A 22,151-nucleotide genomic window follows, 5' to 3' on the forward strand; every position below is an offset into this window, starting at 1 on the left:
AAAGTGTCTGGCAATCTGTAATTAACAACTACAAATTCTTCCAGACAACGATTCGTAATTCTCTTCCATGTGCTCTATGTCATAGGGAGTATCAACGTCAGATCTAAAGAGCAAACATAACAACAGGCGATCCAAGCAAAAAATGGAAACACAATCATAAAGGAGTCGTAGATCAACCTATTGCCAACCGATAAATGCAAATAGCATCAGCTTACACAAAGGCGGTGCTGTAAAAAAAATGGACAAAAAAGACGAGCATATTTTCTTTAAAAAATTATGATTTAGAATAACCTTGTTGTGTTCTGCGACGGCCGACGCCCAACGGCCCCAACCTTTCGCTCGCTGCTTCGCGAGAAATGGGGCGGCGAGCCGGCGGTGCTTCGCGAGAAAAAGGGGGCGGCGAGCCGGCGCTGCTTCGCGAGAAATGGGGCGGCGACGGCGAGCCGGCGGTGCTTCGCGAGAACTGAGGCGGCAAGCCGGCGCTGCTTCGCGATCGCGAGAAATGGGGAGATCGAAGTCGCGATGGTTTCGCCAGTTCGCCTGCGTCGAAGGGAGATGAAGAGGCGATCGGGATTCGGGCGGGTTTTGAAGAGGCGAGATCGGCGAGAATGCGAAGGGACAGCGGATGCGGATCGGGACTTTCCGGATTAAATCCAATAATCCTACCCTCTTTTAACCCTAAATATCCTAATCAGTGGGCCCCAATTAAAATTGGGCCCTAGGCACAGGCCTTACCGGCCTATGCCTAGAGCCGGGCCTGAGTAACGCTCTCCCAACTCGACAGTTACCCACTTTGACTTGGTCGATTTGTAGCACAATGAAGGGTTCATTTGGTAGCACTCGACGGGAGCACTAACACTGATCCAAGTTGACTTGTGTGCGAGCACGACCTACGTCATGTGCACATTGAATGTCAACTGATCGGGGTAAAATTTGCTGAAATGGAATAACCCGAACATGAGTACTACTAGCAAAAGAAAACTCTACCCCACCTATGTTTCCCTCAAATCTTTTTCGTTTGTAGTGCAATTTTCACTCTATACATTTCTCGTGTTAGTATTCATGTAGGAATTCAATTCATCGCGACTACCAGTGTTTACTGGTGATCATGATTTATCATTGTATCCTAAGAAACATATGACCCAAGACATTCTCAAAGCACGACTAGAGGTGGGACGAATCTGTTTTAAGGGAACTATGCTAATGCAGACCTTAGCTTCTTTCCATTTCGACTCAGTCTCGGTAACTTGGCCAACTTGGCCGGTAATGCTCTCCCAACTCGACAACTACCCACTTTGACTCGCCCGACTTGTGGTACGGCGAAAGGTCCACTCAGTAGCACTCAATGGGAGCACTCGGACATCTCAACAACCTTAGGAAACTTCTTGAGTACTCGACATCTAGCGATCCACTCAGTAGTCGGGTGATCTCTCTCTTGACTCAGCTCTCAAGAAGAAGCATTCGGCTTGACTCGGTAGTCGGGCGACATTCATGTTTACTCTACCACACTTGAAATCTTGCTCAGGCTCAAAAAGCATTGAGGGTTGCCAACCTTACGGTACTCCGGGAAACATGGGAGCAGCACAATGACTTCCACTAGGACGGACTCGAGAAGCGCTCAGTTGATCGAATAAGGAGCCTACTTGGCAACTCAAGCTACTGGATAGATAAGTTAAAATTGAATATCAATTTCAATTCAACTATTTCCTCTCTATCTCTCTTTGACAAAATTGAATACCAATTCAATTCAACTATTTCTTCCCTATCTCCAACAATAAAATTGTCCAACATATATATTATATACATAATTAAGGTAGATTGCTTAAGATTTCCCTTATCTTCAAGGAATGGAATTCTAGTGGTTGACCTTTATATCTATGGCCATCAACTTTCACATTCCCATGAGCATATGCTTGTGGGGACAAGGCAGCCATTGCTCTCAACACACTCCTACCATTCCATCTGTGCCACAAGCAATAACCTAAAAGATATGATTCTTTGCTCGATCATTAGAAAACAATTTTTTGAAAGAAAATCCTGCAAAAGTCAGTGGAGATTATCTCCTTCGGGGCCAATATGCCTCGCTAATGGTGCCGATGTGTCAAATGTGCAAGGGATGGTTGGGGGTGGGTCAAGCTACCACCCCATTAATATTGTAATCTCCATGGACAATGACCTTATTGATTGCTTTAATTTGAGGATCTCTTCCACTTTAAGAGAGAACCATATCAACCACTTTAAACATGGATGGAAGACAAGGTATTTGATCTTCTTGTAGAGATGCATCAAAAAGTTTAGGCAAATCTTTACATGAATTTTCATCCGACGAGTTGATTGGAAATCGTAGGAGGAATCGAATGTCAATATCGATAAGATTTAGTTACTAGTAAACTACTATCTATGTAAGAAATTGAAGTTATATTCGACACTTAAGCCCTCATTTTCTAGAGAAATTAGTCAAGTAATTCCATATTCCAGTCTTTTGGAGGAATTTCATGATTTATTTTCCCGAAATGTTCAACTGACCAGATATAATTTTACTCTACTTCAATGACTATGAAACTAGTTTTTTTGATTTCTAAAAAAATTTATATCTCAATTCAATTCCAATCAACTCCAACAGCAACACTAGCAATTTTATTTGCTTGAAGGCTGTGTGACTGGTGATTTTGGGCTAGCAGCTATTGTGGGCTCAAGACTCTTCTCATGTAGAACTCTGTTGATGTATCTTTTCTATAAAAAATCAAGTTGAGGCAACAAAAAAATAAAATTTTAAATAAAAAGAATGTGATAGAGTTGGCAGAACACTTTACACTTTGAATAAAATACTCTTTTCAAACTTCAGAAGAAGAAAAAGAAAAAAAGTCTTTTTTTTTGTTAATTTTTGCTCATCCTTGATTGCACAGAGACGCTTGAAATGTGAAGAACAGCTAATTTCTGTAGGGAGATTCCTGTTATCATGACAAAACCACTCCACCAACATGTTTTATTTCTCTGTCCATCAATCTGCACCCAATCAATCATTGTTTAGAGACTAAACTACTGCTGCCAGTGGATGCTTTAGGCTGTCAGTTGATAATGAAATCATAAAGGAGCATGAGTTTTCAGGGCTCAAAGCATTCCACACTTATCTTATATCTGCTTGACCTACACCCAGTGTAGGTTGAGCCATTAAGAACTCTACATAAAAAAGGAAGAGAGTTTCAGGCTGGTCCTTGTTTGCCTTCAGAGCTTTTGTTTTTTGCCCATCAATTCAAGAGATTGTTATTCTATTGGACCATGTTTCATCAAATGTTGGAACCAAGTTCATGAAGGTAGAAAAAGAAGAGTAAATAGTAAACGAGCAGAAATTGACAGCAGTTGCAGTTGCCTGTTGGATGATATAATTGACAGCAGAGGGAGGACAGTGGCAATCTTGATTTGATTTGATGTTACACTTCTTAGAGTGGATAGGAAGGATTTTCAGCATTCAACCTCATTTCCCTCCCTTTGCTTTGTTTTGTTTACTATCATATTCTCTGCATTGGGTCCCTCTTGTTGGCAAAAGGCTCCTCTCAGTTCATCTCTGATTTTGCAAACTCAATTCCTTTTTCTAAAGTGTTCTTAGCTGCTCAGAAACCAACATTAAATTTTAATTCAGCAAAAAAAAAGAAGAATAAAAAGAAGATGAAGGAGTAATTTGGCTGTCTAAGAACACCTCGTTGTCAACTGGTACGAAATCTGACATGATGAACAGTATCAGTTCTCCGGAGCCACGCATGATTCTAGCAATCACTTGGATGCTGCAGTTCATGCAGGCCGATCTGACGCTCGGTCGCAAGCTTTCATGGCGGTAACAAATCACAGCCACTGTTCTTGAGTTGGCTCCACTCCCACTCAGGACCACTCTGTGAGACTGTGACAGACAATCCAAAACTCATTACTTCAGCAAAACATTCATGCCTGATGGCCAAACTAGTTCCTCGATCATTCTGCTGTAAGTTTTTCTGACATTACAGGTTTTGAAATTGGCGTCCCTTTGCTCTGCTAATTTTCTCAGGATGATGGCACAGGCAGATAGGGTAGGTACTGTGCAGGTGTAGGTTGCTTGGATTTAAGTAAGAAACTTGGTTTTTGGGTGCCTTAAATGATTACTGAAAGCAGGATTACCATGGCGAAGGAATCTTGTCCCTGCCCATCGACATTGTTTATTGTTCAAACACATGCAAGGGAAAGGAGACTTTAGGAAAAGTAGATGGAGCTTGATTCTTAATAAGAACTGTTTGGATGTATGCGTCTTTGTGATGAAGCTCTCGTTTACTCTAACGTAGAGGCACAAAGAAACATCCACATGTGATAACAGAGAAGTGAAGAACAGTGATTGATCAACTACTCCTAAACCAATGTCTTTTCAGTATTAATGAAAAGGCAAAACATGATCGATATATATATCTATATATAGTTTAAAAATATATATTTTCTGAAATTTCATTTATATTAACAAACCTTTTTTATTTTTTAAAAAAGAAAAAACCAGGGCATCATCTTATCCTCATATCATGGAGCCGTAAGCTTCTTAAAATGGCAAGTGACGTCATCAACATTTCATTACTTGCTGCCTGTTAAAGGTAAATGTCAGTTAATTGCAGCAAATATTATTAAAAAAAATTGTGACTGATGAGCGCACACTCCCAGCTCCCCGAGATAAAGGACATCCCGCCTGGTCCCTCTGATGCCGATCAGACGGCCGTAAGGGAATCCTCTCCTCCCCCACCTTATCTTGCGCCTTCAGTCACGCTCACGCTGTAATCCCTCGCGCAGGCCACCGTCGGCGTCCGGAGCCTTCTGCTGTTCGTCGCGGACAGGAGCCAGCAGATCAACCACTGGGACCGCAGCTGGTTTGATTGCGTATAATTCAGGATTCGCATCCGTGGCATGACGTAATCCGCGCGAAGAGTGGGACCCGTCTGTTTCGTGACGGTTTCTGACCCCCGTGAAAGTAAATAAATTCGAATCGCTTTCGCCCGGAAATTGAAGCATTTCTTACCGGGACCTTATTGGACAGGCTTCCGTCGGGCCCACCGTAACTCGGCACTGCGGGTGGCTTAGCGGGGAAAATGAAACACGAGACGACACGTGGCAGCATGCGTGCAAAAGTGGAAAGGCGCGAAGCCTCGCCCGTTCGGAAATGCCACGCTCAATCTGCCTATCCAGTTTATTATTTTAATGTAATTGATTAAAAAAATCAAATAATTTAATAAATATCGAGGTAGAAAAAGTACAGTAGATCTTAATAAATGAAGAGAATAAAGATAAATAAATAAATTAATTAATTAAGAGGCATCAAAGTCTTCAAAGATGTGATTTATAATATTAGAAAATTTTTAGATAGATATTTTATTTAAACATGTATCTATTTAAGGGCATAGTTAATGAATGAGTTTGGTGTTGAGTCAATTTGTTTTGCGGATAGAAAAAATAAATTTTATTTGTAAATAAAATGATAATAATAGTTAAAATTATGATGCATAGGAATAAGTATGAGTAAATAGTGGGAAATGTTGAGGGTGATAGTGTCAATGGACGACGGAGATATTCCCGCACAGTGATAGATTCCGTTACGTGATTCGAACGTTGGACTCTACTTTAGATCGGAACGCAACGTGGGCGATGGTGTCCCGAAGCGTTATGTAACTCCGCAACAGAACAGGACAAAGCCAAAATAACGGCACAGCAGCACCGCCGTTTCCGTCTTCGTCTTCCTCTTCCTCTTCCTCCCCGTTTGTCGCAAGATAATCAATTTTTCTTAATTCCCACCAGCTCCCAATCCCCCCTGGTACCCCCTTGCCGCTGCCACGGCGGTCTGGTCCTCCGTGCGCTCTGCTCTTCTCCGCTTCTTTTTCGGAAAAACTGTAGAGGCAGAGGGGGACTGCGCGCGGCGATTCATGCTGTAAACCGTCCGAGCTTCTCACCGGACTCGGTGTCGCCGGACCAAATCTCGAGAAAACGACAACTACTGAGAAGAGGGAGGAAGTGTGGGAGTGAGTGAGTGGGGGAAAAACAAAAATATGATATTGGAATGTGGCGGGCGGAGGTGAGGCGGGGTTCTCGTCCTGATGGCGTTGGAGGGGAAAAGAAGGAAGTGGCATTGAAGGACGGGGTTTGGACGTTCACGAACGGCATGAATGCCGAGGCGAATCATCCGTGGAATTACCTTCCTTGCTCGTTTGAGTCGTTGGCCGTCGCCCCCTCCTCTTTGCCTTGCATTGTAATCTATACTTCCGCGAGTAGCTTCTTTTAAATTACCGCCCGCTCCAGCTCCGTTCGTGCTTTTTCGCGCAGTCTATGGTTTGATGGAAGAGAGAGCAATCTGGTGAGTTTTTTTTTTTTTGCTCCTATTTATTTTACTCGATGAGAGTTTTGGTTTTATCTGCGATTCATAATTTAAGCGATCTGTTAGGAAAGATTGGTTTTTGAGGTCAGAGCTCTGGTGGAGGCATGATTTTCCTGTGCTTAAACAATCGAATTCCTCAAATCTTTCTACTTGCTTTTGTTTTTGTCTTGTCAGTTGGTTTGAATGTTAGCACATTTTCTTTTTCCATGCTTTAACTTCAATTGTTGGTTCTGTTTCTTTCGCTGACAAAAGAAGCAATTTTGTAGACCAAATGTTACTCTTTTTTTTTTTTTGGGAAAAATTTTGAAGCCTCGCCATTTTCTTGTCAGCTTGATCTTTTTATCTTTTCTCCTCCTCCTCCGCCTTTCGGCTCGTTTAAAGAGGTTAATCGTCTTCTCGACTGTTTCATTGATGAGGAGATAGTGGTTGCTTGATCTGATTCTGTCTTTTTTGCTTGGATCTGCGGCAGAGGGTGACCTTTGACTGAGGACAACTGACATTATCCAAAAAGGATATTGGGCTCATTTCTCCTCAGTTGCCACGAGATGCCGACTAGAATCATGGAACATAACGGCCTGTCTCCATTTGTTCGGAATTCTGAGGACTCTTCCCTCTTCTTCGAGGAGCTAGCCTTTCTAACGGAGGTAATTACCTAGGTTTACAAGAATAACTAAGTGACCATGTGCTCTCTTTCCTGAGTACTCTCCCTCTACTTGATCGGTTTTCTTCACTCTCTTTTTTTTTTCGTTGAGAAACATTGATATTATTTTTATCATATGACGCCTCAATTTTCTGTGTTTGCCTTTTTGATATATCTATTATTGCAGAGGCAAGTTGGTTTGAAGAAATCAGGCGATCATCATGGTGAGCAATAAAACTTTATTTAACGTTTGTATTGACTGTTAATGATTGTGCACATTGGGATCTATCTGTAACCCTATGCGAATGAGAAAGAAAGTCCGAAGTGTATTTCTTCGCGTTCAAGGGCTATTTTAATTAACTCCTTTGGTAATGCACCGATCTCGGTTGGCCATTTTAGAAAGACTACAGCTTTCCATTTAAAAGATTTTTCTGAGCGTTATCATTTGGAAGTTTTGCAGCCTTCCATTCAAAGATTGTTGTGTTAGCTATCGATGGGAAGTTTTAGTACCTTCCATTTTAAAGATTGCTGTGTGACATATAAATGGGAAGCTTTTAAAACTTTCCATTTCAAAGATTGATGTGTGAACTATTAGTGGGATTTTAAGTTTGGGTTCTGTCTAGTCTGTCTTGCAACTCATTTGGTAAGCTTTTCAAATTGAGTAAAGACATAGCTGAAGTAGATTTCCATATGGTTGGCAGGAGTTTGGAAAGTAACTAAATTTTGGTATATTGTCTATAGATTTGCTCATTGTTTCTGAATTTTGTGAATCCTTATTGGAGGCTTTTGTTTTCTCTACTTTTTCTTCCTGCACTACCATGTCTTCAAGTGTGTTAGTGTTTGTCTACTGCAGGAGCACAAGAAGTGACAATCGATGTTAAGAAATTAGTCAGTTTCATCTCCACTAATTAAGTTCCTATGGCAGGAACTCACCCCCAGAAAAATCTAGGGCAGAGTGGACTTTGTATGCAAAGGGAGCAGATGATTGGCATATCAAATTCGTGGAAAGATGTTGATCATTTTTCATCTCTCCAATCTGATCTTTCCAGTCTATCTACTTCCGCAATCAGGGAACCCAAACATCAGAGTGGACCCCTTTATGACAGATTTTTCTCAAGTTCTTTATCAGATATATTTGTAAAAAAGTGTATGTTCCTTTTCATCTTTGTGGAGTTAATATGCTGTTATTTTTTGACAATGTTCTGCTATGAATGTTTCCTTTTACAGAGGTCTATTACATGCTTTAGCAGATTTCCAAATGTAATCTTGACTATCATCTCTATCATTTTTGATGAGGCAGTGCAATTATCATCAAGCAATGTCACTTTCTGTCAGTCCAGAGATGAAAATAACTTAGATGAAGATGAGCCTTTTCAATCAATGGAAGAACTAGAAGCTCGAACAATAGGAAACCTTCTTCCTGATGATGATGATTTACTATCTGGTGTTAATGATGATATTGGATTTGTTGGTCGAGTCCATAATAGAGGTGAAATTGATGATGACATATTCTACAGTGGCGGAGGTATGGAACTAGAAGTTGATGATACTATTGATGCCAATAAAGCTTCTGAACTTGTTGTAGAAGCAGCTAATGAGCAGCTAAGTGCACTAAATGGCTTATTTTCTGGTGAACACCCTTTTGGTGAACACCCTTCAAGAACTCTTTTTGTTCGAAACATTAATAGCAATGTTGAAGATGCTGAGTTAAAATCTCTTTTTGAGGTACTTATTCTTGTAATAATGTTTTTGTTTTTCGCTAACATTACTGAGGCGCTCAACTGTTGGTTTTCTTGTCATTGATATTTTCCTTATATTGTTGCACAACAACTGTTTGTTAAGTTTGAATATTAGATGCCACAGAGTTAGCTGGTATTGATTGGATATACTGAAATTTTGCAGCAATATGGTGAGATACGGACAATCTACACTGCCTGTAAACATCGAGGTTTTGTTATGATTTCTTACTACGACATAAGAGCAGCCCGAAATGCGATGAAATCACTTCAAAATAAGCCATTGAGGCGGAGGAAGCTTGACATCCATTTTTCAATTCCAAAGGTAAACTACATCACATGTTCAGACTTCCTACTCTATTTGTTGTAGTGGAATTGGTAGTAATTAAAAGTTTATAGTCTATTATAGCCTTCTGAAATAATTCACCATACCCAGCTTTGTAGCTTTCAATAAAATGAAATGGTATCTTGGGTAATGTAAACTGGATTCCTCTGGTTATGCCTAAACTGTGAAATATCCTATCGAAGTGATTCCTTGATGCTTGGTTCTTTATTTCATAGAAACTTGTTCATCCATTGTGGATAATGTATCCAGAGACTTTTACCTCGTCGTTTGTTAATTCATTTCTAATTGTCAGGACAATCCATCAGAGAAAGACATAAACCAGGGGACACTTGTGGTATTCAACCTTGATTCATCTATTTCAAATGATGATCTTCGTCACATATTTGGTCCTTATGGCGAAATCAAAGAGGTGATAAGTATTCTGATTGTTGCTTTTACATTTTGCTCATATACAGAAATGGTATGGATGCTGAAAATAGAAATTTTGACTCCAGATACGTGAAACACCTCATAAGCATAATCATAAATTTATAGAATTTTATGATGTGAGAGCTGCCGAAGCTGCACTTCATTCTTTAAACAGGAGTGATATTGCAGGCAAGAAAATCAAGCTTGAGTCTAGCCGTCCTGGAGGTGCAAGACGGTAGTATTATCCAAATGAACTCAGTCATATATTGATATTTTTACAATTCATCCTATAGCAGTTCATTTTCTATAAAATCTTGTAGTGAATAATAATAATGGACTAGCTTTTCCTATTATATTCTGAATTTTGAGCTTTAATGATTACTAATGACTATCATGCTTATCTGGTGGCAACGTAATAATGTTCTATGTTTCATTATCTTTGTTAATTTGTCTTGAACAAAGAGTTGAATTGAATCTAAGTTCTATGTTTAATGCATAAACCACCCTGAATTATTTAGGCTCTCAGGACTCACACAGTATACCTTGGGCAGAGTTTGCCATTTATGTTTTGCCAAGGGTTTTATCTATTTTGTTCATCCAGTTGAAGATCAATGTTATCTCAGTAGTTATTTAAATTCATGCGATGGCAATAAATATTATTCTTTGCATAATAAAAAAATGACAATTTATTTTGGACTTTTACCCTTTTAAAACTACTCAGTCCGTCAAAAATAAATGTATAGATCAAGGTTCGGAAACTCAAGCCTTGCCATGTTTAGTCTTTGATTGAAACCTTACTATTTGGCATCGTACCGACATTCCGATATATGGTGCCAGTCGTAAATTGGAGGTGGAAGGAGGAAAGAGATAAATAAAAAGATAATCTATATTTGCTTTCTACTTGCAATGCTATGATTTTGACATTATAGACAAACTAAAAAATAAAATAAACGAATACATTATCTCAATTTTAGCATACCAAAGGGTGATGCATGTTGACATGAAATGATACTCGTCGACATGATCGATATAATGACATAGGAGACATTGTCTTGATGTTGAGCAATGTCAAGTTTCGGTAATTTATTAAAATGATACATTTTGACTAGTAAAATTGATGTCGTGTGACCTGGAGATCACGGATTCAAGTCGTAGAAACAACCTTTTGCAATGCAGAATAAGACTGCGTACAATAGACCTAATGTGGTCAGACCTTTCCCCAAGATCCTATATTGGCAGGAGCTTTGTGCATCGGACTGTCCTTATACATTTCGACCGTTTCACCTATCATAGTACGAGATTTCAAACCATGCATTTCCCCCTCAATTTTCTATTCTTTGTCAATATAAAACTAATATTAGTATTTTAGGACATAATTTTAGTTTTATCTACAATTTGCAATATGATTTTCGTCATTGAATGTTAAAGTTGACTGAATGTATTAATTACTGAAAATGATATTTACATAGAACTCAATAACTCATAAAATCTATTTAGCAATAACGATAATTTGAGTTAGGTAGTTCCTTGTATCGAAACTATATCTATCTTTTCCTTTCTAATTGGTGGTGTCTTAAAGCAAGTGGAAGATGTATGATTCTAACTCGATCTGACATCATCTGATTGTACAGATGAAAGAAGGGAAACAATACCAAAATGTCTAATGTATAACTTAATTGTGAATATATGCTAATTGTTGAATGATTTAAAGCTTTTTAGTCCATCATAGGGAGTTCAAGGTTGATATATAGATGGTTTTTCTTCTGAACAATCAAGAAGGGTGGGGAATCTTTGTTGCTATTTGTGGGTCAATTTCATATATTTGTTTTGGATGGTGAAGTTGTGGTAGATTGTGCTCCATCTTCTTGGTTGACAAGTAGTTGAGATCACTAATGTCCAACCATCTAAACCTTTAGACAACGTTTCTTACAAGACAAGGAAATATGGACTGAAATAAGGTAGCAAAAAGATTTCTCTAGCAGCCCTTTCTCCTTATTTATTTTGGTGAAAATGGAGAGGAAAGAAAAGAACTAGGCAAAATTTTTCTTAGTTTGTACCAAATTTGCTTCCGCACTTTGGGCAAAAAAGATAGTATTCACTATTCATGTGCAATGGAGAGTGAATCTGGCCCAAAATGATTTAAATTATTTTCTTTTCAGATATATTTGTTTTATAGTTTTGACAAATAAATTTTTGAAATTTAAGTTTCTCTCCATCTTTTCTCGCCTCCAAGAAAATGGTTAGAAGGGAAACTCTAATTCTTTGCTTCTATCACCAAATCTTAGAAAAAAATTTCCTAACCATTTTTATTAATTATTTCCCCTACCTTCTCTCTTTCTCTAGGTGTACCTTCCCTCATAGAAATTAGGCCTATATGCCGCACTCATGTGAAATTATTCAAATAAGCTTTTAAGACTTTTGCTACAACATTTTGAATGTTGAGAACGAACACATCAGTGTGAATAAGTTGTATTACCTGATAAACCACTGAGAACTTAGTTCTTAGCATAGAGAATAGCTAACATTGTATTCACTATGCAGGATGTGTTTTTAAGAGAATGTTGTTGACATCAATATTGACCAATGTGCACTAGATTTTGTGTTTCATCATTCGTTGAGTGTTTAAAGGACGATGGGCAAATATTCAATTAAGCGCTTGCCTATATATAGTTTGTATTCTATTTATGAAAGATGATTCATTTTTGTGATCCAAGATTGGAGTAAGATATATGGGTATCTTAACTAGAGTCGTTTGAACTCTTTGATGCATGCCACTCATTGTTGTAACCTTTCTCATTCCAGTTTACTAGCATGCCATAGACTTTCTTGTTTTTGAATAATTTTGATTCCTAGACCATTTTATGTTAATTTAATTGCAGTTTGAGTCTCTGATTCGGCAAGTTGTTTTGTTGAGGGAAAAGGAAGGCAAAATCCTCATCCATATAAAATAAATGCCCGAAATAGGTTTACATTTATGGCATGTTCTCAAGGACCCAAAGAAGAAAGGTAGGAAAATAAAAGATGAATATCCAAAGAAGCACTGGCAAGCTTCATATGGCAACCAAGTAAAACTTGCATGGACTAGCCAATTAAAAATAGCTCCCTAACTTCTTGATTAATTGTGGTGGTTGTGATCATCGTTGCTCATCTAAGCCTCCTTGTACTTATTTGTCCTAATTAGGCAAGGATATAAAGGAGTTGTATACAAGTGTATTGTCGGACAAATTTAGAAGACTATGGGTCAAATTTAGCTCATTAATTTTTTTATGAAGGCACAACCAAAGAGATCTTCACAATAAGAGGGGTGACATCACCCTCGCTATCGACCTTGAGTCTCTATGTGACAAGACGCAATAAGAGTGATATCACCCTTGCTATTGACCTTGAGTCTCTATGCGTCATGATTTCTTTTCCCAAATCAGTTTCCACCGTTCCCTAACTCTTCATCTATGTTATGTAACAATAAAATCATCTCCATTTTCAAAATGGGTTATGTCTAATTTTTTAGTGTTTGGGTTTAAATTTTAGTTGGTCAGATTTTATTTCTAATGAATTTCCCCCTTTCTAGAATTGCTAAAATATGATTTTTATTGAGTCTTATAGAATAGTAACAACTTATTTAAATGTTAAATTCGTATAATATAATATGTGCTGCCAAATTGAATTGTATCTTACAATACAAATTATGAATCATATAAGTCTTGCAATTATGAATCCAGCCACAGACTTAACTCGAGGAGGTCCCAAGTACGCCATATGGACATGACCTTGTAAACGGCATTAATGAACTAGAGGCTGCTAGGGGAGATGCTCTGAGTGACAAGATTTTTGGAGTATGATGTTTTGATGTTGAAAAGAGATAAGTAGAGTGAGAAAAGTTGTGAGGCGTTTGAGATAAAGAGGAATATGCATTGTGGTATATGTTAAGAAAAAAGAGTCTTAGTAGTTTGATATTGTGATGCTTGAAGATGTTTCTGTCCTTATGCCCAAGTGACATGCATGCAAGACAATAAAGGGAGTGATTGCTTTGTTGATCGACAACTAGGATAAGGATTGTATGAGATCTAGTCAATCATAGATCATGACCATGGAGTAGATGTTTTTCTACCTCAGCCACTATTAGAAGAGAAGTGGGGTTATTGATAGCAAGATCATTGATGAAGAGGCCACCCTCAAATTTTCTTTGGCAGACACCAATTGATTTACGAAGCTTTAAATAAATATTTTACCATGCATATGGAGCATCAACCAAAATTAGAGAGGAAAAGTTAACTACAGGAGAGCTTCAATATATGCATATTCACTTGGAGGACAAGTTTCTTGGAATATTATATTGTTGGTCTTGTGGCAATCAAAGTGAACTTGGCTTGATATTCGAGTTGGTTTAGTATTTTTTGGTTTAAATTTAGTTCTTTTCTATGTCAGGTTGATTTTGTTGGTTTTCATATGTGATTTTTATCTTGGTTTGACCAATCACAGTGATATATAGCATATAATTTCTTCTTTGTAAAACCTTGCTCATTAACTATTATTATACACAGATCACATATCCGTATTTTCCATTTTTATGCTTTTAATTCTTTTCCATGCCAGACACTTTTCTTGTTATTCTCATTTGTTGATTATCTCCTCCCTTATGGATCATGCATGAGTGACCTATTTCTTGAATGGGCAGCTTGATGCAATCTCCAGAGTTGGAGCAGGAAGCATCAAATGGATGGAAGTCGGGTAGTGATGGTCACTCTAAATCAGGATGTTTTGGTACCCTTATCATGCCTTTTATTCCCTATGAAGATCCATCCTATGCATTTTTCAAGACAGTTTATGTTCATTAAATGCCAAAATTTTATTTATGTTCTATTGGGTTTTCAGGATCCGTGTCTCGTGGAATAATTGCACCCAATGGTCTTGAAAATAGATCTTTCGATAGACTTCACTCTACAGTTTGTGCACCAATTAGCCCATTCACAGAGGCCACATCCCATGCTATCTCTTCCGCTGTATCCCAGAATTTATCATCAACTTTGGGATTTGCATCCATAAGTGGTCACTACAATCAAGCTGCTCATACAGATCTTAGCCATTCATTAAACCAGTTCAATTTTGGAGTTCAAGGGCAAGGCATAACTAGTTTCCATCCTCATTCACTTCCAGATTTTCATAATGGAACAACAAATGGCATTCCATGTGAATCCCCAAATCTGATGTCAGCTATGAGCTTTAATGTCAACTTGAGATCTGCTGAAGAAACCAATAACAGATTTCTCCAGGAAGTGGGCTCTGGTACCCTTAATCAGTACAATAATGGTGAACACTAAAACTTTATGTACTCCTTATTTTCCTCAGTTGCAAATGTGAAGTATATTGAGTTTTATCAATGTGATTCGTTAACTTACTTTTTTTGTCATCTCTTTGCTTATTCATTCATTGTCTTCCTACAGCTATTGGATTTACTGGAATTGGAAGTTTCCCTCTTAATGGGCAACCATATGTTTGGGATAATTCAAATGCATATCATCACCCACCCCCTAGCCCGATATCATGGTCAAATTTGTCATCATTTGTGAACAACGTCCCCACTCATGATCAATCTCAGATGCATAGGGATCTAAGATCATCATGTCATATGCTGAATACAGTTCGACCTTTGCACCATGCTGGTTCGGCACCTCAAGTCACTCCACTTTGGGACAAACGACATGGCTACGGTGGGACTGCCACTGATTCACATGCTTTGCTTCCTGGATCTCTTGGAAACATGAGGTTTTCTGACATTCCTAAGCTGCATCCAATGGAAATTGCTTCTCGTGGCCTCCCCGCTCATGCTATTGGAAATTGTATTGACCCTAACCCTTCGCTTGTGGGGATCTCTTCATCTCAACAAAGGGGCCAGATCTTCCATGGTAGGAGTGCTATGATTCTTACACCTAGTTCACTTGATGGTCCAATTGATCGTATTAAGAGTCGAAGAAATGATGCAAATTCTAATCAGGCTGATAGCAAAAAGCAGTATGAACTTGATATTGAACTTATTATACGTGGTGAAGACTCCCGTACAACACTTATGCTAAAAAACATTCCTAATAAGTATGTAATTCTGTATTTCACTTCAATAAATTCCCTAACCATTTGTTTTCATTGCCAAAACGAATCCATAACTAAAATGAAGTGTTATAAACTGGTTTGCAGGTATACTTCCAAGATGTTGTTGGCTGCAATCGATGAAAATCATCGCGGCACTTATGACTTTTTCTATTTACCAATTGATTTTAAGGTAAACTACACATCCTTGATGCGCTTGGCGCTTAATGATTTACTTATCTAATTCGTAATGTTCCAATCTTTTGTCAGAACAAGTGCAATGTTGGATATGCATTTATAAACATGACCAAACCTCAGCACATCATTCCATTTCATCAGGTTGGTTGAGTACTTTCTATTGAAATGAATTTAATTTTTGCATTAGTCTTTTCCTAGGGGAAAAAAAGAGATATGGTTGAGTATCTCAGCTAAAGAATGATCAGTTTGTTAATACTACTCATATCTGTCTTTTTCTCTTAGTGCTTATGAATTTGTCAAAGCATGGTCAAATAATTTTCCTTTATTCTTTGAAAAGATGTTAAAGAACGGTATTCCACTCTGTGCAGTCATTCAATGGCAAGAAATGGGAAAAATTTAACAGTGAGAAAGTTGCTTCACTTGCATACGCTAGAATTCAAGGGAAATCTGCTCTTATTACTCATTTCCAGAATTCTAGTCTAATGAATGAAGATAAACGTTGTCGTCCTATCCTTTTCCATTCAGATGGTCCAAATGCAGGGGACCAGGTACTCTGATACTGAATTTTTGTTCTCCATTTTGTTCAAATTTCACTTTTCCAAGTCTTCTGCTTACAGTGAATTGAGTATGAATGTGTTCTGCTACCTTGGTTACCTAATTTGCATTTCTAAATTTCCCACATGAATTGAGTATCATTTCACAGCCCTTCAAATTTTGTATTTCACCTTGTTCAAATATTTGTTTTGTAAGGTGAAGTACTTGAGACATAGCTAATTGTAAGAGATCTCGTGCATATATATTCTGAATTAGCCACTTCTTGTGGAATTATTTGACATGCTTCAAAGTTATGATTTATCCAGTAGGTTCTTGTTTTGCTTAACTGTCGATGAAATTCGAATGATATTTGTTTTCTTTACTATGTTATTATGTAAATAAAAAGTTGCATAACTGTTTATACCCTGCTCATTATTCTTCCTTCTAACTGGAGAATTTTGTGAGACTCCTCAGCCTTTGAGATTTGGATCCCTTGGAACATTCAAACATTAAGTGGATTTTTGTATGCAGGAACCCTTTCCTATGGGGCTCAATATCAGGTCCCGGTCGAGCAGGTCAAGAACTGCAAATGGCATCGAAGAGCAACATCATGGTAGTCCTACAGTTGCAAATGTGGAAGCTTCTCCTGACGCAACTGGCTCTCCATCAGAGTCTACGAAGGACTTGGAGAGACTCATGCCGCAGATCTTGGCCGACTAAGTCTGAGACCTGTGAGCAGACATGTAACGAGACTTGATTTTAAACAGAAAAATCTGCAGCTTTGATTTCTCCATTTTTGGTAGTTTTGTGGCACAAAACCCAGTTGCTTTGCTTGCTTTCTTGGGCAATTTAAACAGCGAATCAAGTCAGAAAAAGTCTGCGAAGAAGACGACGCAGGAAGAGCTTTAAGATTTTGGCTGACTATAAGAGAAATATACAATGTATACAAGCTCCAGTTTGACAGGATGCTATAACCTGATTGTGGTTCAAGAAGGTCTTCTCTGTGGATTTTACTCCTTCCTTGGCCTTCTCTCTTCTCTGGATTTTGTGCATTTTGAGTTACTTCCATAGTATGAATTTTGAACTCTTGCTACTGTGAGATTTGGGTCCAGTGCTCGCTCTCATTTGAGTTTTTTTTTTAAGAACAACTGTGTTACTAACAATAAATAACTATATAATTTTTATTCAATAAAGCATGCATTTCATATAATACAACATTACAAATGAACTCACTCAATAAGTATGTATTATATTAAGATGCAACCTCCGACAGAGTATTTAACATCTCTAAAATCTATAAACATCAGATTACCTGGATCCTTTTTTTCCAAATAAAGAAAGAACAAAAACTTCCTAACCATTCCAGATCTTAAAAACCATATCGTTCATATTTCCGTCGACCGAAATCAATCTCATAACATGAGGCAGAAATACTCAAACCCAGTGCATGGATCGGCGGAAAGGGACTTAGAACATGATCGGCGGCGGCGGCGGCGGCGTGGGAAGCCCGTCGACGGAGCTGGTGGAGGCGTTGGCGTTGCTGCGGGCGAGATGGCATAGCTGGCGGAGCTTGGTGGGGACGTACCAGACGGAGAGGCGAGGGTGGGCGCTGAAGACGGCGTCGATATCCCAGCCGTGCCTCGCCGAAATCGCCACCAGCGGCTTGTAACACGCCTGCCGCCACGCCCCCACGTTCTCCCCCCGCTCCTTGAACGACCGCCGCAGCGCGTTCGACGCCTCCTCGTCCAGGCAGTGCAGCGCGTAGCAGTGCACGTAGTGCCTCATCTTGGGCTTGTTGATGTAGCTCGCCCCCACCTTCTTCGCGTATCGGAACACTTGGTTTGTAACCTGCATTACAATCGTATACAGTATAAAGTTCTATGCTTTTCGATTCACCAAACAAATACAGTGGCCAACGGAAGAGAAGAGAAGGCCGGAGAAAGGCTAAGCTTCAGCACGAATTCCGACGAGCTAAAGAGGCTTCAGTACGGCGGCGTTGATGGTGTAGGTAGTTCGTGACGTGTCACGGAAGCAGGGGTCCCGTTTGATGTTTGGTGTCGGGCGGCGACCAGGCATGCGGATTCATAAAGTGGTCAAATCGTCCCGCCCTCTCGACAAGACAACTCCTCTCGCCATTCATAACAACCAAGGCGGTCCTGACACGTGGTACGGCTGGGGAGGCGTGAGTGGGCCACCACTCTGTTACCGGGCTACGTGGAGGCAGGGGGGTAGACTAGAGGCTAGAGAGAGAAGGGAAGTACAGACCTTGGTGGGGCACTTGTGGCCGTGCTGGCGGGCGAGGGCCTGCACTTGGAGGAGGAAGTGGCGGCACTGGTCGTAGAGGTGGAAAAGATAGTCGAGGCCGTTCTTCTTCGCCCGAGCCACCTCCCCCGGCTCCGTCACGATGAACGGGTGCTCCCTCTGTCGCTCCGCTCGGAGGCTCTTGCCCGACGTCTCCGACCCTGACCCCCACTCCTCTTCCTCTTCCTCCTCCTCCTCATCGTCATCCTCTTCTTCCTCCCCTTCTTGAAATGATCTCCTTTTCTTCTTCTTCTTCTGTCCACTGCTCTTCTTCTTGTCCTTGCCCTTGACGTCCTTCTTGGCGACGCCCGTGGCGGCCTCTCCTCCGCTCCCTGCTGCTTCTTTCTCGAGCTGCACCGGCTCCTCTGATAGTCCTGCCAAAAGCAGGGTCGCCATTTTCATGGAATTAATAGGAGGGTTGATATTAGAAGCGGAGCGAAGAGAATTAATCGACTGGACTGGCATAAGATGACCTTCTTGAGAAAAAGCGTCGAGGGCGATGCTGTTGCCTTGGAGTTGATGGTCGTTCAGGAAAAGGAGGCGACGGCCGTCGTCGTCGAGTCGGTGGTGGGCGCGGTTCTGGAGCATAAGGCGGGAGTTTACCAGGCGGCGCCGCTCTGCGCGGAGAGCGGCCTTGATGCCGTAGCGCTCGCCGAGGAGGAGGTCCCACCGGAAGAGGTGAGCGAGGGTGGCCATCATATCGTCGACTTCCGCCTCCGTCATGCCCACCAGCGTCGACGCCGTGAATCCCAACTCACCGATCCGCGCCACCGTTGCGTACCGCACGCCGTATCCGGAGAACACCTCGCCCAGTTCCCTAGGTCGCTGATCCTCTGCTTCGGCAGCCGGCTGCGGAGCCAGCGGCTGCGGCGGCGGCGGCGGCAGCGGTGGCAGAGGGAGGGGCTCTACGAGGCGGCATGGGTGCGGCGTCGCAGCGCGCGGGTCCCACTTGTAAACGTTCGCCGAGAAGGCGTCGACCGGATCCATCGCCTCCTACCACTCAACTTCTCCTGCCGCTTTGTGATCACCTCCGCACCGTCTCTAGCTTTATAGCCCGTAGAGACGTCGACACGCAGTAGTACTTTGCAGGACTTTCTCGCAAATTTACGGAATTGCCCTCGTATTTTTTTTAATTTTTTTTTAAAAGGCATAATTTTACCTGTCTTTTCCTGTATAAATTCGTGCGTATACGTGCACTTCTACGTACGAAGCAATAACTTCTGCGAGTCTACAATTAGAAGCTAATCTTGTCCATCTCGTCCCAAGTCAACGTGTAGAGCTTGTATGGTTTCAGTTTCGGGCAAAGGCCCACTCGATGATTAAGAGGTAGAAAAAGTTCATGTCTCATTGGTTCATCGGGGCGAGTGAGCAAGTTGTTCTCTAGCAGAGCTACGTTTGATCGATCCCAACTCCCGAAGCTCTGCATCAGTAAATTCTGTCAAGTAAAATTCCACTTGGAGTCTAACTATCAAATGTTAATCTGGAAAAACATAACGAGCTTCAGCAATTTCTTTCTTCTTCCATGGAAGCCAATCTCTCTTGTAGTCTCTGATTGCCTGCTCTAAAATGTTTGACCATTGACCACTCAGCTGCATCCAGAGCGCAGTCTTCGAACTCACTCAGTCAGGGCATCGACCCCCTTAAAATATTAAGGCAATGCAAGTGGAAGAACGGCACGTGAATGATAACCATCATCTTCGTTGGTCGCCGTCGCTCGTCGGCGATAAATGACAGGCACAGCCACTCACCAGCGGTCGCTATGGCTGTGGGGAGGGAGGCACGACGTCCAAAAGTTTCTTTACAGTTTGCGCAGCATCAGGGTGAAACTATGGCAGGGCTGATCTTACTGAGAAGAATATGTTTCATGATATTTTTTACACTGTTGTGAAAATTAAAGGGAAAAAAAAAACTAGATATATATAATTACAAAGCTTGAGTTGATTTGACTTTTAGTATAATTATCCTGAGCTTAAACGTAACTCCGATCCTGTGTGAATCTTATCTGATAAGAGTATAAATTTTGTGGAATGAAAAGTTATGGATGCCGTAAGTTCATGCGCTTGCTTTCAAAGATATGTTTAGTCCTTTTTCTTTTCTGTATCTTTCAGCTGGTGATCGACAACGATAGATCTTCCTATTTCAAATGTAATTCTTTCTTTCTTTCTAATGTTGCCGCTACGTACTCATCCATTAATTATTCTCTAATAAATATAAGTTTAATTAGTGTTTTACTCGTATTAAGAATAGCTACGTCTGCAAACCAAACAAGTGTTTTTTTTAAGATGAAACAGTAAAAATAAGCCCTTTATTATTTTATTTTTTTTGCATTCTTTTAAATGAAAGCAGGAATTTACCCCCAAAAACAAATTTAAAACTAACATTATATTTTTAGTTGGGCAATCATCATCAAGTGGTCGTGCCGGAGTGGTTATCGGGCATGACTAGAAATCATGTGGGCTCGGCCCGCGCAGGTTCGAATCCTGCCGACCACGATATCTATTTATTTTATTTTCTGTTTCCAATTCGGAGAACATTCCAGTTTTTGTTTTGCATAAAATCATTTATATGTAATGTTCGTTGAGATTAGCGCCATGATACAATATCATCTTTTTATTTTTCCAATTATGTTAACTATAATTATCGTCGTGTTATCGATCGTCACTGTTGTTTACTCTTGCCATTATTGGACTTCCTCAAATTAGAGCACTAATCAGGATTAACCATTCGCATCATTAAATGGTTCTTTTTCTGTAAAAAGTGAAATCCGTCATCTTAGAACGATCGATCCCAACCATTTGTTGGCTTCGTCAGAATTCCTTGACCATCACTGTTTACTCTTGCCATTATTGCTGTTCCTCAAATTAGAGCACTAATCAGTATTAACCATGCGCATCATTAAATGGCTTCTTTGGTAGTTACCCCACTGTCGTACCTTAAGACAATCATCAATCACCTGGTGCCACCACTTACACCTGTGGATTTCCTTAAGGCTAGATTTTCGCTTGTGGAGGGAAGAAATATCCAATGAACATACTAAAATGATATTTCAGCCTTTCCTTCTATATTGCTTTACGTTGCTGTTCGTAGTTGGCATCAACCAATATATTTATAGGTATCCAGACTTGTATATTGCTTAATCAAAGGTATTTCTTCTAATAAAATGAGACATTTCTTCCTTATGAGATGCACTACCATCTTCGAGTCTTCTTTGGGTCTTGGTGAGGACTCAATTGATGCTTCTTCAGTATTTGTAATGCCTATGTTGGCTTCAAGGACAACCCTCTTTGATCGACCGAAGTTATTTCATTCCTCTAAGGAACTCAGGAAAGACCTACTCTGGAACAGAAGATGATACAGATGATGAAATGCAGGATTATGGATTGTTGATCGAACTAAATTTTATTGTTTCTCTAAAAGATGGTTATTCTTTCAATTACTTCCTCGTACTAACAAATGTGGTTGTTTTGTTTGCCAACACGATCGAGAAATGCATAATGTTTGAAACATGAAGATGAAGCATAATTTTTGTTTTCA

General features: G+C 40.1%; 2 protein-coding genes and 1 non-coding gene across 3 annotated transcripts; 2 read left to right on the forward strand and 1 right to left on the reverse strand.

Annotated features, from left to right (window-relative positions):
* Window positions 1-5,867: 5,867 nt before the first annotated feature.
* On the forward strand, window positions 5,868-17,417 carry LOC141821080 (protein MEI2-like 4). The gene is made up of 15 exons (XM_074708446.1): window positions 5,868-6,352; window positions 6,843-7,017; window positions 7,201-7,237; window positions 7,939-8,160; window positions 8,314-8,738; window positions 8,916-9,074; window positions 9,388-9,504; window positions 9,590-9,738; window positions 14,179-14,264; window positions 14,376-14,810; window positions 14,945-15,590; window positions 15,693-15,777; window positions 15,855-15,923; window positions 16,151-16,330; window positions 16,848-17,417. Exons 2-15 carry the CDS (start codon window positions 6,919-6,921, stop codon window positions 17,034-17,036), a joined length of 2,898 nt encoding a protein of 965 aa, XP_074564547.1. The 5' UTR covers window positions 5,868-6,352; window positions 6,843-6,918; the 3' UTR covers window positions 17,037-17,417.
* Window positions 17,418-17,586: 169 nt separating this feature from the next.
* LOC141822258 (floricaula/leafy homolog 1-like) lies at window positions 17,587-19,604 on the reverse strand. The gene is made up of 3 exons (XM_074709699.1): window positions 19,091-19,604; window positions 18,582-18,991; window positions 17,587-18,164 (listed from the first exon to the last, which is right to left on the reverse strand). The coding sequence occupies exons 1-3, from the start codon at window positions 19,602-19,604 to the stop codon at window positions 17,784-17,786; spliced, it is 1,305 nt and encodes a 434-aa protein (XP_074565800.1). The 3' UTR covers window positions 17,587-17,783.
* A 1,423-nt stretch (window positions 19,605-21,027) lies between these two features.
* TRNAS-AGA (transfer RNA serine (anticodon AGA)) lies at window positions 21,028-21,109 on the forward strand. The gene has a single exon. It is a non-coding gene; the product is annotated as a tRNA-Ser (tRNA).
* The last annotated feature ends 1,042 nt before the right edge of the window (window positions 21,110-22,151 follow it).

The sequence above is a fragment of the Curcuma longa genome, chromosome 2, assembly GCF_044706935.1.
Source record: "Curcuma longa cultivar G26 ecotype Majalengka, Jawa Barat chromosome 2, ITB_CL_G26_1.1, whole genome shotgun sequence".
Classification (NCBI taxonomy): Eukaryota; Viridiplantae; Streptophyta; class Magnoliopsida; order Zingiberales; family Zingiberaceae; genus Curcuma; species Curcuma longa.